General features: G+C 45.2%; 1 protein-coding gene across 3 annotated transcripts in view; it reads left to right on the top strand.

The window, feature by feature from the left end:
* SENP6 (SUMO specific peptidase 6) overlaps positions 1-19,138 on the top strand; it is a 586,019-nt gene that overhangs the window by 147,977 nt on the left and 418,904 nt on the right. Inside the window, exon 6 of one of the 3 annotated variants that reach the window (XM_086926518.1) lies at positions 810-830. The exons of 1 other annotated variant lie outside the window; for it this stretch is intronic. In XM_086926518.1, the coding sequence (XP_086782644.1) occupies positions 810-830 (21 nt within the window). The remainder of the gene's footprint in view (positions 1-809; positions 831-19,138) is intronic. One more of the 3 variants, XM_086926519.1, reaches the window with a different exon arrangement.

A 19,138-nucleotide genomic window follows, 5' to 3' on the forward strand; every position in this document is an offset into this window, starting at 1 on the left:
TGTCGGTCTGTTTAACGATACAAGATGGAACGTTACTAACTGGAAGCATTCACCTGTGGAATATCTCTCTGTGGAGATGTGCCCATCTCAGATGACCAGAAACACGTTGCCAAAAGGGTTGACCTGTTTTGCTGTAAACCTTATTTTGCCATACCTCCGCGTACTAAATAATTTTTGCATAGTAATAAGCAACTGTAATGCTAACTCCACTTGACCATGAAGGAAAAGAAATTCCAGGGTCCGTGCATAATGTGCCATTTCTCTTCGCTCACCGAATGCACATACTTTTTATGCTGCACTAGTGTGGTTCTCTACTGACTCTGATTAGAAACCTGCCTGTAGTTGGGTTTTCAAATACTTTTTGTACTAAACCAATTTATTGGATCTTAATGTAAAATTCATATATATATTTCTTAAACAGCATGGATTGTTTTTACAGTTTATCAAAGGATGCAGTTTTCCTTTTATCGCTATAAATTAATTGCCTTCATGTATCGTCTATAAAATGCTGGAATTAGGAATATGGACTAATGCATATTCTTTCAATGTTTCAAACGTGTATTGGGTGAGTGCACTTTAAAGTAGTTCTGAATGATCACTTACCTATGTAACTGTTTGCATCTTTTAGTTAACATTGCCAACAACAATTAGTGTTGCTTCCTCCTGCACCCGACAACCATTTTCCAAGACCTGAATATGCTAGATAGAATTAACCTTACAGTCTCTTCACCTCAACCATTGACAAGTAATTGTGAATAGAAATGGCAGGAGATTACTTCTTATGCTGTCTTTCTCTTTCATATTTTAAGCAGTCTGGATCGTAAGGAAAGGTAAGATTGACATTCATGAATTTAGAGTTAAAGTGAATTTTTTTGCGGTAAACTTCGTGTTGAAGAGTTTTGCTGCATTTACTGTCAGTTCTGATGACCAAAAATACTTTGTGCATGACCATATGATATAGGTGGGGCGATAATAGATGGTTCCTGAGGAGTCCAAAGCATATGTTTGGTGGAGGGATCAGGACTGAAAGCTTTGAAAACCAGAATTTAAGCCTTGTTATAAGTATTGTTATACAAAGAGAATGTGCTGTATGAACCACCAAATCTGAAGCTTGTGGGTTTCATGTAATAACCTAGTGGGCAAGTGTAATGTGTAGCCCTGTACCACTAATAGTGTTTTTACCCCCACTTAATGTTGTGCGCCTTGTTGTAGAGTAATAAGTGTATTCAGTGAATGCAGATTTCAGGCATTAACCTATGTGCAAGTGGTTCAGCACAACTGTGCATTTTATTTTCATTGCACTCTTGCTTGGCTCCAGTTTCGTACTGTGTTCCCTTTCAACAGTGGGGTGGGGGAGTTTGGCAGTTCAGCTTTGGAGATATTTACATTTTGCATTGTCCCCTTCTATGCCATAAGAGCATTCTACGATGGCCTTCAATGAGCTGGGGCATACTCGTGCTTAATTTTCCTGTGATGGTGAAGCATGAAAATGTGAGTTGGCAAGAGAAGGATGACTTATAAAATGAATTTGAGAAGACCAGACCAAAATGGCAAAATACAAAACATTGCATTGATGTTAAGCAGTTGTACGGCACGGTGCTCTGAGGAGGCATAGGAGACAGGTAAAAACATACCCCATTAAACCGGCCAGTATCCTGCAATGCGGATGCCAAAACATCGTCTAGGAAAGAGAAATGGGCACATAGTGAAAAAGAGGGAGAAGACTCGGACATCAGGAAAAAGAGTTCAAAGAGATGAAGGGCAGGTAAGCACAGAAAGGAAAAGGGCGGAGGCAGATTGGGTGAAGGAAAGTAATGACTGACTCCCTGCTGCAGTACGGGGGCAGAGAAACTCCTAGAAAAAGAGATGAGAATGTTGAGAGAAGGTGCGTGGTCAAAGGCAGAAATGGAGGAGCAAGGGAGTGGGCGCTACCAAGAAGATGAGGAACCAGGACACGCAACTGGAGGAGCAAGTATTACAGAAGAGGAGGAGAACTCTGGTGGAACCCGGCTGCTGGAGAACTCTGAGGATTCAGACACTGACTGTCCTATGGCGAAGAAGATGCCACAAGTACAGAGGGAGAAGAGAATTGGATTGAAGACTGGTGGATGCCATCAGCAGTCGCCAAGACTCCCACCACAATTCTGGAGAGTTATGGTTCACCAGATGGGTGAATGCAAACCTGGTGGGAAAAAGGGAGTTTGAGCAGTACATATATATTGCGCTCCCCCTTCTTAATTTAGGCTTTATGTTCTTTATATTTCCTAAGTCTCGCCCCATTCCTATATATAGGCCTCCTACATAATAGGATTGATATTGGCCTGAACCTGTAGAGCAAGGGAACCATAAACAGATTGAAATCTCTTATAGCAACCCTCTTTTAGTAGAATGGACAGTGAGGGTGAGAAGCAAAGCACGAAAGGGGTGAAGAAAGGACACAATATTGCCAAAGAAAGAATTAAATGAAACTCTTCTAGTATAAAGAAAAGGACGGTAATTCTTGAGCTTTGATCACCTTTTGGTTAAAAGCACCACATCAGTCTACAACAAAGGGTGGAAGAGGTGATAAGGAAGTAGAGTCCCAAAAGGCCAGTGTTACAATCAATGTATTTTTTGAAGAAAAAGCGATACTTTCATAGTAACCTACAGATACATTCACCTGGGTGTTCTAGTTTTCTCCCGAGGGTGCTGGTAGCATCAACCCTGCTCTGATGAATATTCATTTAAAAAGTAATCCAAGGAGAAAGAATCACTTGTTCTGTTTCTAACCAGGGTCTTGGGTTCTTACTGTTTTTAAAAACCCTCATTCACGTTGAAGCCGTTGGTGCGGTATATCTTGATTTTACATGAAGAGCATCATCTGGTCTTTTGTTATGCTGGACGGAGACCAACAGGTATTCACAGTAGTGATCAGTGAAGGTGAGAGTGAAGTGTGTCTAAAATTACCTCCATCTATCAGGACTATTTTTATTGTGTAGATGATGGGGTAAAGTTAAAAAGAGAGAAGTGGTGTGTAAATAGAAGAGTCACTGTTCTCTTGCACCCATTTAAAAATGTGAGTGGTCGGCCAGTTTCAGCCCTTGGTGCCCTGTCGGGTCATTGGGGTTTCTTCAGGCCCGTGTGGTTGAACACTTACTGTTTTGTAGTGTGCGTAGGTAAGTAATGCACTTACCCTTCTTCTTGCATGTGCTAATTAGCACTCTAACCTGTTATAGGTGAATTGTACCTGTAACTGGAGAGGGAACAAGACCATGAAAACAATAGGCAAGAGTCAATCTTTTACTTGCCGTATGTGGTGCTTAAACATTTACAGTCAAAAGTTCACAATTTAGGTGCCATAGTGTTCCCAATAGTCGTGCTCAAATAATAAAAAATGCAGTCACTCAAAAAAGCTGTTTTTTTCTTTATTCTATTTCCCCTATTTGTCGGCTTTAGCAGGTACATTTGTGATTGTGGTCCTGCTTTGAGTGTCAGTGCACTTGGAAATTAAGTTTCACTAGGGACAGGGAAGCTCTCATTCTGAAGAGGGTATCCACCCGGCCATGGACTCCTGTGTGATAAATAAAGCACAGGCTTATATTTCCTGGAACTTGCCCTAAGGAGTGAACCACATTTGGCTATTATTGAGGCAGGGTCTGCTCCTTTCAAATAATGTACTCTCTAAATGGAATGGTTCTCCCCGATTTGTAATTTGTGTAATAACTCCATCCGGGACGTTAATCATGTGCTATTTATTTGCTCCGCTTTATTATCGTGTCGGCGTAAATGGATGAGACCAGTTTGTCTACAATTATCTATTCTTTCGGCCTCTGCACTAATTGCTTCTATTTATGAGCCACCAAATGAAATGTTTTGTCATAGGATTTTAAACTTTTTTAAGTGTTTTCGATTCTGTTTGATCTTCCGACAGGTCATGCCTATGTATTTAAGGCTACAGAGGCATTTGATCACAGAGATCACATGAGTCGTGTTACAGTTTGTGTGGTTTCTTAATGTCCATTTGAAATCAGTTTTAAGTTGGAGTCATGGTGGTTTTTGTTAGTTTGCAAACAGAGCAGGATCCGCAGGGGTAGTAGCCAGTAATGGCTACAAGGTTCCACGTGTCAATGCTTCTGTTCTAGGAGTGTTCATCTGTGGCACGGGTACTCATAGTATGGCCCGCGGGCTGCCGGCAGCCCGGAAAGCCTTCCTTGGCGGCCCGCTGACCTTGTAGACATTGTACCTGTGTTTTACATTTTTTTTTTAAAAGAGTGTCCGCAAACTCTGCCGGTTGCAGCAGCACGGACTCCGAGAGACTGCGCTAAGGGGACCCGGAGATTCCAGTGAAGGTCAGAGTGGAGCTGCAGGGGCACTAAGAAGAGGTGAAATACAACAAAGCCTCATTAACAAGTAAATTATCTTTTAAAGACCTGTGAAGTACTCTGGGGTGGCCGGCAAGCTGTCTCAGCCCCGGCTGACACACATGCATACCAGGTGAGGTGACAGAGGGAGGGAGATATAGGGAGAGGGAGGGAAAGGGAGTGAGGGAGTGGCAGTCAGTGGGAGGGTGACAGACGGAGGGTGACAGACGGAGGGTGACAGACGGAGGGTGACAGACGGAGGGTGACAGACGGAGGGTGACAGACGGAGGGTGACAGATGGAGGGTGACAGACGGAGGGTGACAGACGGAGGGTGACAGACGGAGGGTGACGGACGGAGGGTGAGGGGGACAGAGGGTGAGGGGGACGGAGGGTGAGGGGGACGGAGGGTGAGGGGGGACGGGGGGAGAGGGGGGACGAGGGGGGAGGAGGGGAGAGGGGAGAGGGGGGACGAGGGGAGAGGGGGGACGAGGGGAGAGGGGGGACGAGGGGAGAGGGGGACGAGGGGAGAGGGGGACGGAGGGTGAGGGGGACGGAGGGTGAGGGGGACGGAGGGTGAGGGGGACGGAGGGAGAGAGACACAGAGGGGTGTGCTTTCGGGCGCTTCTGGTCTGCTGGCTCAGTGGGCGAAGGCGTCATGGTCAGTTTTTTATTTTTGTGCTCTAGCCCCGCTCCCCTCCCCAAATGACACCGTCCCCCACCTGTGTGGCCCTCAGCCACAAACCATACTGTAAATTTGGCCCAGAGAGAAAGTTTGTGAGTACCCATGGTCTGTGGCCTTGTGTGGACCAGCAAATCACAGATGTTCTTCTATTCGCAAATCTTGGCTTTAGCCATTTAAGGGTCCCTGATGTGAGAACGCGCCAGTTCTTGTTCACAATTTTTTTGACTGTAGGATGGCGTATTATACGTCGTGACGCAAGTGAGTATGTCTTCATTTTGTCTTTTTATTGTGGTTTCCAATAGGTTGTCTCTGTTTTGGTTCCTTGCTCTCTTTTGGCACATTTGGATTACTCTATCTGGGTAGTTTTGCGCTTTCAGTTTCATGTTCAGGTCTTTCACTTGTTTCTTATAGTCCTGGATTTTACTGCAGTTTCTTCTTATTCGCAGGAATTGGCTATATGGTAGGTTTTCTCTTAAAGGACACGAGCGAAAGCTGTTGAAAGAGAGGAGACTGTTCTTCACTGTTGGTTTGTAAAAGGTTTTGGTGTTAAGATTGAGCGGCGACAGTTGAGGCCATTTGACCTGCCTCCTGAAGTCTGTGATGTCATTCTGGCAGCCAGGCGTCCCTCCACAAAATGGTATACGCCAGCAGGTGGAACAGATTCGTGGCTTGGTGCACAGCAAAGGCTGTGGATCTTCTCTCCGCCCCCTTTTAGTGGTTCTCCTCTTTCTTCTTTCTCTGGCCCAGCAGGGCTCTGCTCTGGGCCCTATCAAGGGCTATCTTGCCGCCATTTCAGCCTTCTTGAGGCTTCCTGAGCAGCCTTTTCTTTGCAGGTCCCCTTGTGTAAATAGATTCTTGAAAGGCATCTCACACGTTTCCTCCTGTTCCTTTCGTGATGCCTCAGTAGAACTTGAACCTGGTGCTTACCTATCTGATGTGTGCTCCCTTTGAGCCACTTCATAATTGCCCTCTCCATCTTCTGACTCTAAAAACTTCTTTCCTGGTTGCCATCACCTCTGCCAGAAGAGTGAGTGAGCTCCAGGCTCTTTGATCTAAGTCTCTTTTCCTCGCTGTCCATCCAGACAAAGTTGTTCTGAGTACTCGTCCTTCTTTTCTGCCCAAGGTGGTTATTTCCTTTCACATCGGACAGTCCGTTACCTTGCCCACCTTCTTTCCGCCTCCGCATCCCTCGAAAGAGGAAGAGAGGCTCCACCGTCTGGACCCAAAACGTGCACTCTCTTTTTAGCTAGACCGCGCACAACAGTTCCGGGTGGACGACCAACTCTTTGTTAGCTACATGGGCGCTAAGAAGGGACTGGCGGTGCACAAGCGGACCGTCTCTCAGTGGGTTGTTTTGTGCATCAAGGTCTGCTGTTCCTTGGCTAAAAAGGAGCCTCCTGTTGGGCTGCGCACCCATTTCACTCGGGCCACGGCGGTTAGTACTGCCTTTGGACGGGGAGTCCCTTTGCAGGACATTTGTCAGGCAGCTACGTGGACTTTGCTGCACACGTTTGCCAAGCACTACTGCCTGGACAGCCAAGTCCGGAGAGACTGCTTCTTTGGCTGTTCAGTTCTCCAGGACTTCTTGGTGTGATTTTGGTTCGCTGGGGTATCTATTCTAAGGTAAGGAATCTAACACTAACGTGTTTCTTTCAGATGCATTTGTTACTTACCTTCGGTAACAATATATCTGTAAGAAACATTAGTTAATGTTAGATTCCTTACCGCCCCACCCATCCTCCCCGTTCTGCGAATCGATATCTAGGGTTAAGGTATTTCCCTTTGAGGGCCCTAGTTTCATGGCACCAGTGTCTTTCTTTCATGGCTCTGCTTTCCTGGCACGAAAAGCTATGTACAGAACTGACGTCAGCAAGCGAGGGCGGCGTTTAAGTACTCCAGCGATGTCATCCTGGCGATCACGACGCCTACGACGGATGCGGAGCCGCAGACGGGATAAGTAGGTACTCCGGTGTTGGGCACAGAGGGTGCCGGGTGCAGGGGTGTCTTTTGGCGTCGGGAAATCTTACCCTCTGCTTGTCGCGGTTGGAGGGGTCCCTGGTTCTCAGGCTGCAGGCGTTGTCTGGGTCCTCAAGAAGGGTCCTTGGGCACCGGATTCCAGGTCAGAATCACCGGGGGGGGGGGAGTCCTCAGGCTCTTTGTTCACTCAGGCACACGTCAGCTTCTGCGGGTGTAGTGTTTACAAGATTCATGGTTCCTGTCTGGCACCAGGGGTATTGCTATTTGAGCAGAGCCCCTGCTCATGGGTGTCCCAGTCTCTAAGAGCCCCAAGGCAGGCAGGGCCTCCTGGGTTCTCGAGGTTGCTGTCCGCAGGAGACGCCAGGATTTAGCAAGAGCAGGTTCAAGGATCAACAGGCCTGTAGGGCTGGGGCCAAGTCAGTTGGTGTCGTCCTCTTGTTAGCAGATGCATGGCATGTCTTCTTCTTCTTGGTCTTCTTTCGTGTTTCAAAATCGGGATCTGAGGAAGGAAGGCTCAGGGTGCCCCTAAACACTAAAGTTATGGGCATTACAGGTAGGGGAAGGGCAGGGACCAATAGGTCCCTGTCCTGGGGTGAGTACACCCCCTATCCTGCTCCTCTCATGTCGGAGGGGGCCAGGAGCATATGTCTGATTGGGCAGGGCTCCCCATCCTCTAGATGGCCGGAGCCCGGAGTTGTGCTTCACCTCTCCTCTCCAATGTGAGGGGTTGAGTTGGCACCGGCTGGCACACCCCCTTTCCTCACATAGGGTTTCCCGCCAGAGTGGGGGTCCGAACCGGTGGGGACCAGTTGGTGAGTACAGCAAGTGGTCTGGAGAAGCTCACAAAGGCGGTGCCTTTGAATCTTCCCCCTGCCCATCCTGGGGGAGGAGATCTAGCACCTCACCCAGGATGTGCATTGTTGCAGGCCCAGGAGAGCGGGGGCTCTCCACCCAGGGGTCCAGCAACATGTCTGCTGTGTGGCAGCTGCTCAGACAAGATGTGGCTTGCAGGTTAGGTTTCAGAGGGCATCTCTAAGATGCCCTCTGTAGTGCATTTTACATTAAATCCTGCACTGACATCAGTGTGGGTTTAATGTACTGAGATGTTTGATAACACTCCTTTGCTGTAAACGGACTTGGAAGACGGCGTTTCTTTTCTCTTCAGGACCCACCACCCACAACTCGCGGTACCCGCTGCGCGGGTCCCGCTTCGCTGCTCACCTGCCTGACTCGCCGGTGGATTTTACGCCCAGCTGCTCCTGTGGGGCTCTGTGAGACGGTGAGGCGGCAGGGCTGCGAGCGCGACCCGGGACTCGCTTTCCCAGGAGTCCCGGTGTCTCTGGCCGTGTCACCTGGCCCCGCTCTCCCTGACCGCCCCGCCCCAACCCCGCCCTATAGGTATTGGACTATAAACTTGGAAGCTACTCGCTGCGCGGGAGCGCGCGGGAGCGCCCGGGGCTAAGCCCGGGCAAAGGGCGGGCCCTCTGTGGCCCTCCGTGGCCTGTAGTGCCTGGCCTGGGCGCACCTACATTAGTCCCTTGTACTATTGGTTCGTATTGATTGCTACAGTTGCCTTCCTGATTGAAACAACTGGGGTCACTTTTCCTTTGAGTAGTTTATTTGCTCCCCTTGTGCTTATAGTTATCTTTGGACCATTTGTTGTGATATTTTATTATAGTTTGTTTCCTTTTCTAACCTTCCAGAGATGTCTACTCGTAAAACTAGGAGCCAGAGAGCTGGAAACGATAAAACTAAAAAAGTAATTGGCACCCTAGATAATTTTATTTCTCGAACACACTCTCTGATAGATGAGGGCATTTCTATCATGGAAAGGAGAGTATCATTGGATCTTGCCCACGCAAAAAGATCTTCATTGGGCAACATTGCAATGGTGCATTCCCCGCCGTCAAGTTTGATAAACCCTGTTGCTACTTTAGTTGGGAATTCCATTAATGATTCTACTCCCGCCACCAGTCAACCACTAATTTCTACTAATGCCCCTGTTACGAGCATACTACCCTCTAATATCCCCAATGTTCCCGTGATAGTTAATCATGATGCCACTGACCCCTCCATTACGGCTGGGTCAGATATCATTATGTTAACTTCAACTGATGTGATTTCATCAAATCCTCCCATGGACAATCCCGCCATTACCTCGCAAGGGGCTATGGGTTCTAACTCCGGGGGGGACAATATAGATGTGGCGACAGCAAATGATGTGACTCTCCAGGCACTTATTGTTCATACTGAGTCTGACCCCTTAGATTCTACCCCCCATTTGTTAACTTTAGGGGTTCCAGACGATACAATTCCTGATAGCAGTTTGGCCAGTCTTCTGGATGAGAGCGGAAGCAATGATTCACTAACTAATTCAGGAGACGGGCTTGACTCCTTAATGGAATCTATGTCTAGTTTGCTAAAATCTCTGCTTTCACCCCTGGAGAATAGGCTTTCCAACATAGAACATCAATTGGCTACTATTCTTGCGCTACAAGACCCTAGGCTGATTACCCCTGGCCCCTCTATTCCGGTGGTTTCCCCGCCTGTTATTAACACTGGGATCAATGTCACAAATCCACCTACGGGGAGTGCTCCAGCACCCGCAATTACCCTCCCAGCTCCTTCCCTGACAGCAACCAAAACAGTGAATAAAACTAAACCTTCCACTTCTACAGGTCCAAGTGCAGTAAATAGAAAGGCAGCTACCAAAAAGATCCCTGACAACCCAGCCCCTACTATTCCACAGTCCCAGTCTAGAAAAACCACATCGCGGCGCAACATCAATTTACCGCCAGATGCTTGTCCGTATGTGGTTGTTCTGACAGGGATTCCTGAGCTGCCAATATCCACTTCTGAGCCCTTTTGGGCGATTAAAAACAAAATATGCCACTGGCTTGACAAAAACTACCCGCCACCACCCGGCCTAAACAAGAACATACTTATGGTTGAACGGGCTCCTTGGGTAGGTGGGAAGAAGAAAAGTATAAAGGGCGATTGTATCGTTATCACATTTGAGGACCCACGACTTGTAGAATTTATATGCTCAACTCCTCCCTGTGATAGTAAGTCAGTGGTAGTAGTCAAACCCCTGTCTTTTTTTTATATGCAGGAGGGCCATGAGGATGCTAGATGGAGTTGGATGAGGCCAACTAGGAAAGGCTTGGGTAGAGGTGGTACATACCAGAATCCACAACAATGGGGAATGCCTGCAGAGGAAGGATGGAACTTAGTCCATAGGAGGAGGGGGCACCAGTGGAAGGGGGATTCACATTTCAATGGAGAAGGGTGGGGCCCACAGCTTAATTACCCTTTATTTCCCTGTTATAACCGATTTGGTGGGTTGGAAGAAGTGGACTGACCATCACCCCAGTGCATTGAAGATGGCGGGGGTGGTGGGGTTCCTTCCACTGTAGATAGTGGTTCTATCGTTCCTATTATGGAAGAAGTACCGGATCAGTGTAGCACTATTCCAGAGCCTTTGTTAGGGGATGTTGACACTCAGGCCGCCATGGATACACCTATGCTGCCCCCTTCCCTTGTTAAAATCTTGTCCTGGAACATAGCCGGCCTAAAGAAAAACCTACCTGACCCGGAATGGAACAACTTTGTAGATGATTTCCATATTTGCATGTTCCAAGAAACTTGGTGTATAGAGCCACAACACAAACAGGGCTATTCTACGTTTTTTGTCCCCGCAACACAGCTTGGGAGGGGGCGCCCATCGGGAGGATTACTTATTTGGATTAGGATAGATTTGAATTGTAAAATCACTGTGAATTATGTCCCCTGTAATGATATTCTACATATAACTGTTAAAAGGCAGACTGCCAGGAAGGCTTTTGAACTTTTTTGTATTTATGCCAGGGGGCTCCCAGGGGGCCAATTGTCTCCAACACTGGAGTTGCTAGACAACACGCTTTCTGCCCTCCCTTCTAAATCTTCAGTATTAGTGGGAGGTGATTTTAATTGTACATTCGAGCCTCTTGATGAGGATGAATTTTTGGGCTGCTATAATAAGCCAGGAAACCAGTTAATTCCATCCTTATCACTGGACCCAATTCAGAAATGGTCGGCTCGATCCATACAGTTGAATGCTCTGGTGTCTGCACATGATCTATGTGCCTTAAATGGCCGCACCACATCCGATCGGATGGGCGCTATGACCTTCAATCGATTAGGTTCCCCGTCACGGATTGACTACATCCTTTTGAATGTAGGGTCATGGGTTAACCTGGTTGATATGGAGGTCAGACAGAGGATTGATAGCGACCATAATCCCCTTTGCATGGGTATGTTCTGGGGAGACAACAGTGGTGAGGAGGTTCACAATGGGCTGATTACCAAAGAACTAGTCCCCTCTAACTGTAATCGCAGGATTAAATGGAATGTGGTTAGGTGCAATGAGGGGACACTTGAGAATATTAGGGTTCTAGTTTTGGATGCCTCTTCTGCCTTGGCCCCAGTGAATCAAATTGCACTTCAGCTTCAGGGGTCGGTGCTGGCAACTAAGTACAAAGACTTAATAGGGGAGATCAGCATGTTCTTCTCGAAAAAAACAAAGGGTTGTCATTTGTCTAAATGCACGGAAAAAAAGGGGAACCCTTGGTACACTGCCTCCTGTAGAGAGAAAAGGAAAGCAATTTCACTAGCTATTAAAAATAAGGATGCCCCAGCTGCTAGATTAGCTAGAAATGAGTACCGCATTAGTATTATGAAAGCTAAAAAAGATTGGGAAGAGGAACACTGGCAGGCTCTAAAGGAAGCGGCTCATGGGAAAAATGCCAATACATTTTGGAAACTGATCAACGTCTTGGATAGACGAGGCGCTGAGCCCATACCAAATCATATTACTGAGTCCCAGTGGTATTCCCACTTCTCCAATTTATATGGCGTGGGCTCCTTAGAAGCTGCGCCAGTATCTCCTGCACTAGGTACTGATTGTATAGTCCATGGGGACGATGGCTCTACCGATGTACTGTTTTCGCCCCGTGAGGTACAAGAGGCAATCCTTAAAATTAAACCGGGAAAGGCACCTGGCCCGGATGGAATACCGGGTGATTTATTGATGTCTAACCCATTGGTTTGGGCTGATTTTATTGTAAATGTTTTGAACCTTATTCATTTAGGCCATCAGGTACCGGACTCATGGAAGGGTGCTGAAGTTGTTACCGTTTTTAAAAAGGGTGAGAGAGAGGACCCTGCCAACTACAGACCAATTAGTCTAATTGACGTTATTCAAAAAGTAGTTGGCAGGGTAATTGTAAATAGGATTGAGGGTTGGCTTATGGAAGGAAACATTCTGTCCCACTTTCAGGCCGGATTCAGAAACAATGTTGGGGCCATTGACCAAGTCTTCAGATTCTGTGCAGTTTTCTGGAAAACAGTGTCATTAGCCAGAGGGAGCCTCTACCTGGCTTTTATTGACCTTAAAACGGCTTTTGATGTAATACCCCGTGTTAAACTTTGGAACGTCCTATTGGATATGGGTTTCCCATCTTACCTGCTAAATCTTATCATCAAACTCCATGAGGGTACATATGCAAAGATACGCTGGGGGGTTCAGGGGCAACTCACTAAGAGTATACCTGTCAACAGAGGGGTGCGGCAGGGGTGTGTGATGGCCCCTACTTTATTTTCCCTCTTTATAAATGGGGTTGTGAAGCATCTGCAAGATACACCGGCCGATGCCCCCATTATGGCGGGGGAGAAAATACCATCCCTCCTCTTCGCCGACGATACCCTCCTCTTATCAAAAACCCCCATAGGTCTCCAAACTCTTCTTGATCAGTTTAGTGTTTTTTGTCAGGAACGGGGACTCACAATAAACACGACCAAAACTAAACTAATGGTCATGACCGCTAAGAGGAAATATAGGAATATCCACGTTACCCTGAATGGATCTCCTTTAGAGGTGGTCTATGAGTTTGACTATCTTGGTGTTAGGATTAATAACTACTTGAAATGGGAACCCCATATATGCAAAATGATTTTAAATCTTAAAAGGGTCTCCGGCACTATTTTAAAAAATCAACGCCTCTCTATAAGTAGGCCAGTTGCCCCTGCCTTATCAGTTTACGAGGGGAAAGCAATTGCCTCAGCTGTTTATGGCTCGGAACTGTGGGGCAATGAGAATACCAATGACCTTGTCCGATCAGAGAACAAGTTTATGAGGGACTTGGTGTCGCTTCCATCCTCTACCCCACTTAAACCTCTATTCTTAGACCTGGGAAGAAAGTCTATTCGGGATATCCTCCAACTCCGTCCCCTCTTATATTGGGTTCGTTTGAGGAGGACCCCCGAATTAGCTAACTATGCCCTTGTGCTAGATGAAATATTAAAATTAAACACCTCAGGCAAAATCAGATGGCTAAATGCATTAAAAAAGCTTGTAGTAAGTGTGGGTTTAAGCGACGCTTGGGTATCCCAATCACCTCCACCAAAACAAGTGGTGAAAAAATTATATTGGGATTGGATAGAGACCAAGGCGCTACAGAACCCAAACTGGGGTCATTTGACTGAGACTTTTTTGACCCATAAATGCACCCTAAAACTGGAATTGTTTTTGGACTTCATTCAGGTTCCTCGGGAAAGGACTTTATACCTTAAACTTAGACATGGAACACTGCCCCTCAAAATTTTTACATCTAGATGGAACAATAGGAGGGAAGAGGATAAAATGTGTCCAGGGTGTACAAACCCCGAGGAATCATTGGGCCACTTTTTCTTTGCCTGTAAGGCATATATCTTACCCAGGAAGAAATGGTTAAAACCAGTACTAAAGATTCTTGGGGTTAGAGATTACAAATCAGCTTTGCGTATTCTTATTTCTGACACCTCTTCTATGGTTACTATTTGTGGGGTTGCAAAGTTCTTATCATGTGCCTGGATCATTAGGACTAAGATTTTAAAAAATGCTCATCAAGTCAATCTTTCCACATAACTCTTAGATGTCTTTTTTAAAATAATGAACTGTTTTGTAATTATGTATGTAATGAACTGTTTTTATAATTATGTATGTATTTCATGTTTGTACTTTTTATGATACATGTGTCGAATAAAAGTATAATGACTTGATATCAAACGTGTCAGTCTTCAGTGTAGCCACTATGGTGCTGTGGAGTTCGTAATGACAACCTCCCAGCACCATGCAGCCTCCCTTTTCCCCAGGTTGCAGTGAGCAGAGTCCAGGAAGTGGTAAGGAGGCAGACTAGTGCTGTTTCTTTCCCAAAAGAAAAGTTTTTAAAAAAACGATTTTCCCTTTCTGCGATTTCTGTCTTTGCCTGTGGTTGTTACTGTTTAAAAATGTTAGTTTTATCCTGCCTGTGATTGGATATTTTATCACCTGTTATGTGTTTTAAACTTGTGTTTTTTCCTGCCCATGATTGCATCCATTTAACTTGTTGAATTGTGGGATTTGCAGTCCAAACTCTGTCGTTTTTCCCTCTTTGCTGATGACTTTCAGTTTTCCCTCCAGGTTTCTCCTTTGCTCTGTCCTAAGGACCTGTATGTTAAAACAGTGCACCCCCAGCCACCATTGTGTGTTCACAAGCCAGTGAAACCAGCCCCCGTGCCTCCCCCCAGCAACAGGGATATTCTACATCAGAGGGTGTTTCTGTGAGCTGTTCAAACTGTGTTTACTAGGGACTGTGCACTTTGTTTTTAGGCCAGTAGAGGGAGTAAAGTTTTATTCAAACAGTATTGCTAGTTTTCAAGTTAGTGAGGCCTTTACCTGCAGAAGTCTAAAGTGTGGATTGAGCCTGTCTGTCTCCTAGGAGATTCTGAACAGGAAAAGCAGCTTTCAACTCCCTAGCCAGCAAACCTTGTCTGAGGTCGCTGGGACATTATAGGGTCTGATATTGTTTGGTATGATTGGTATTTGTATCTGATGTTTCAATTGGATTAGGGTTAGTCTCCTCATTGGTTGAGTATTTGAGTGTTCTGATTGGTTTCTGGGTCTGTGATTCAATGAATGTAGGGTTGGGGCTAGGGTTAGGATTTCTATTGGAAGTAGGGACTAGGGTTTCCTGTGTTATTGGTTGTTGGGACTAGGGCTAGGGTTAGACTTTTAATTGGAAGTAGCAATTAGTGATTTATTGCTTGACTGGTTGCGGGACTAAGAGTAGGGTTAGGCTTTCCATTTGAAGTAGGGACAAGGGCTTCCTGTGCCATTGGTTGCTTGGACTTCATGTGGGAGTACTGGTAGGGCTAGGGCCTCTATTGTATGTAGAGATTAGGGTTTTGAACTGATTGGTTGCTTGGACTAGGGCTAAGATTGGCTGTAAGGTCCTGGTCTCCTATTGGTTCTAGATTTTTAGAGCTAGTATATTACAGAATATTACCAATTTTTAAAAAGCGACTAGGGGGGGGGGAGGCAAAGTGTTATTGAGCAATAACCTTACTGGATTCAGCAACAAAAATCATGTGACCAATACTTCTGGAAAGATTGGAGGCATGGGCACAGGGCAGATGCCAACTGATACCCAGTATCTGCACCACCAAACAGTGTGTCAATCGCAGTCTTATAATAGGTAACACACTGATGCAAGACAGGGAGACACACATCTCTGCTTTGCAGATTTGACCAGTGCCTTTGACTTGGTAAATCACAAAAAGTTATGGATGTGTATGGCTGAACTGGGTGCCCCGGTTCACATTACATCACACATCTATCCCAGCTCTAAGCCTGATTTAATAGCATGGATAAGGTTTGGGGTGTGTGGAGAATATACTCCAGGTTTTAAAGTTACTAGAAGCATCAGGCAAGGCTGGGTCCTTGCCCCTTTTCTATTTTCAATATACATTAACGGGATAGACCAAATGTTACAGCATCTAGAAGCCGACACCCCTAAGGCCGGGTTTCCACCAGCCCCAGTGCTCTTATATGCTGACAATGCAGCTCTGATTTCCAGAACTGCAAAAGGTTTTCAACTACTGATCGAAAAGCTTGCAGCACATATGGAGCAAAAGGACTTGAAACTTAAATTTATGAAAACCTTTATTATGGTTTGTGGAAAGGGAAAACCAAAAATAAAGAGCATTGTGTGATGGGCCATTAACTGGAGGAAGTGAAGAACTTCAAAGTTAAAAACCGCCAGGTCTGGTGAGGCTTTGTTTAAATTCTCCAGCAAGATTGGTAATAAACCAATGAGGTTTGCTTCAACACAACAAGATCTGGATGGGTTATTAAAAGAGCTACATGATGGTGTCTCTGTAACCAGTCCTGCTAATATTTTACATTGTAGTAAGATTGAAATGTATGTTGATTAATAATAGAATGGCTGAAACTAGAGAACTTCAAAAACATTCTGTAGCGAGATATATGCCAGGACCTGTCACCTAAGAAGCTCAGGGATGCCTGATAATAGTTACGAATACCCAACAGAGATTTTATTTAACAAGCATGCGGTTGGGTATCCTACACCACCTTGTAGCATTCACCAAAGGAGATGCAAGGTCAAACCTTTTACCCAGATGCCCCTGTGATGGGAAGGTCATACAGTCAACTATTCATCTCATGTTGTTTTGTGGATTGTATAGAGACGTCAGAAAACGTTTGCTGCCCCCCCCCACCCCCCTTCTTATAGGAGAAGTTCATGTTTTATCAGGGTGGTTTCAACTTTCTGTGTAACGTAGAGAACAAAGCGATCTGTTATTCTGTTTATACGTTTGTTTATTATGTGCATAAATAGGAAAAGAAATGAGCTAATCTCCCTGGATAATTTAAGGCATGAACATGACTAACTGAATGTCTTGATCTGTACTGTGTCCGGATAGGACTTTTCGTGTCTGTATAGCCTTTTATTTTAATTGATTTTATGAATGTAAAGTACTTTTTTCACTAATGTTGCTCACGTTACTGCATAGCACAAGTTTTGCACAAAGCGTTACTTGCACAAGAACTATTGTACTCCGTAATGACTACTGACCATCTTGTCATGGCCACATATTGACCTTTTAAATCTCTAAAGTACTTTTGCACAAGTATTGTTTTGTATTTTTAACTGGTAATTGTTTGAATACTGTTTTAAAAAATAAATACGTTTTACCTATACAGCATGAAAAACAATTTTAGTACTTTTATGGATTTTATAAATGTGAATAAAGAACACCTACAAACATTTTATTGCTTCATAAAGGCAACTTAATTACGGTCGTTGATCTGACGTATGCAGATTTTCACATTCCCGTCCATCCATTTCTACGGCTTGTTCACAAAATGCTTAGTTGTTAAGCCACCCATCTCACAAGAACAGACATGCATGGCTTTCCTTACCTAGACGATTGGCTGATCAAGAGTGTAAGCAGAGGCCTTTCAAATTGTGGGGTGTTTCCCCTTTGGGGGGCCGTGGAAGTCTTCCCGGGGGGCACAAATGGGACAGCTTGGAAGCGCAAAAGGCGCCTTTCTAGGTTGTCTTCATTTACATGCAGCAGTTAAAGCCCATTAAAACGAGCCAGGACATGGAGCAGGGTCAGTGAGTGTGAATTTGGAGTCCAAGACATGGCAAAACATTCTGCATTTTATTGTTTTTCGTTCACATTCAGGTTACTGCATATAAAAACATGCACACACCTCAAATAACAAGCACTGGCGTTGCCAATAGGTCTCGCAGTAGGAAAGTTGGAGCTATTGGTTTTGTAAATGACATTTTATATTTATATATCGTTATTGGCATTGTCAATAACAATATATAAATATAAAATGTCATTTACAAAACCAATAGCTTCAACTTTCCAAATGCGAAACCTATTGGCAACGCCAGTGCTTGTTTTCTCTGTCTAGCGTTTCTTCGCCCACTGGTCTCTCTGATCCTTCATCTGTTGTTTGCTCCACCGAGTTCTGCTTTATTCTGTGCACACCATTGTCTGTATGTGTTACATTTGTTCACTAGCCTTTGCAGAATACCCCCGCCCATCTGATTGGTAACTGAGTGAACTAATGTCTCACAGCCAGTAGTTCTGACTGCAGTTCGCCTCAATGGCATGTGCGAGAGTCTCGCTAAAGGGCTGATGGAAATCTTGGCAAGGCTAGTAAAGCAGGTGAGCAGGCGTGCATGGCTGTGCTCTGTAAAGGCGGGCCAGGGGAGGGCCCTGCGGGTCCTCCTTCATCCATCTGCGACAAATGATGTGAAACTACATTGTCTACTGGTGCGTGAGAGCCCGAGGCCAGATACTGCCAAATAATGGATACAATTCTCAGAGCTTTTTGTTTTAAGGGTAAAGTAACCAACCAAGGAAAGTTTATTCTCACTTGCATGGCCAATACCTCACTCATCAACACACATTCATGCTCAGAAACGCGCACAACACACATACACACCAACACATGGCCATTCATACCCTTTAGATTGCTTATATAAATATGTATTGAAATTAACAAATATATACAATCATATTTTTGCATACTCAATCATACGCATACATATATATCAGTCTAGCTACACGTGCACATGTATGCAAATAGATGTACGTATACAGGCACTCACACATTTGTCATATTTAGTTGCACATGCATGCATACAGAATCCAGCCATCACTCCAACACCTTATAATATACAAATCAGAATATACTTACGTATAATTAGACGCGCGTGTGCACAGGCAAACACACAGGGACTCTAGAGAGACTATATTATGTATTTCCGCTAGTTTTACAAGTGCTTATAGGTTTCTAGAAAGCACTTTGTTTTCTGGGTGTGAACAATGTCTGGTTTGCAGCCATGAGTATACAATGAGTATCAAATGGTGAAGGATGTTCTGGAATGAAAACAAGATTCTTGAAATGAATCCACGCTTCTGGAATGATGACGGGTTCTGGATTACTAAGCAAGGGCTATGAAATGATGTAAGAATTCCCAAGACCTGTTTCTTGGATGATGCCTGGTTTCTGGATCCGGTGAGAGTGCTCTGTAGTCGGAACAGGGTTCTTGAAAATGACTCTGTTCTGGAATATGATGGCATGCCTCTGGAATACATTGAATTGATATCAGATCTGGAAATATTTCACGACTTTGTAATGAAGGCACGAGCCGGGAAGACGACCTGGTCCCAGTGTGATGGCACGGATCTAGATTGATATCTGTTGCCTGATAACTCAGTGGCTATTTTTCGATGGGTACGCACGAGAGGTTGAACGTC

This window comes from Lissotriton vulgaris, chromosome 6, assembly GCF_964263255.1.
Source record: "Lissotriton vulgaris chromosome 6, aLisVul1.2, whole genome shotgun sequence".
Taxonomy (NCBI): domain Eukaryota; kingdom Metazoa; phylum Chordata; class Amphibia; order Caudata; family Salamandridae; genus Lissotriton; species Lissotriton vulgaris.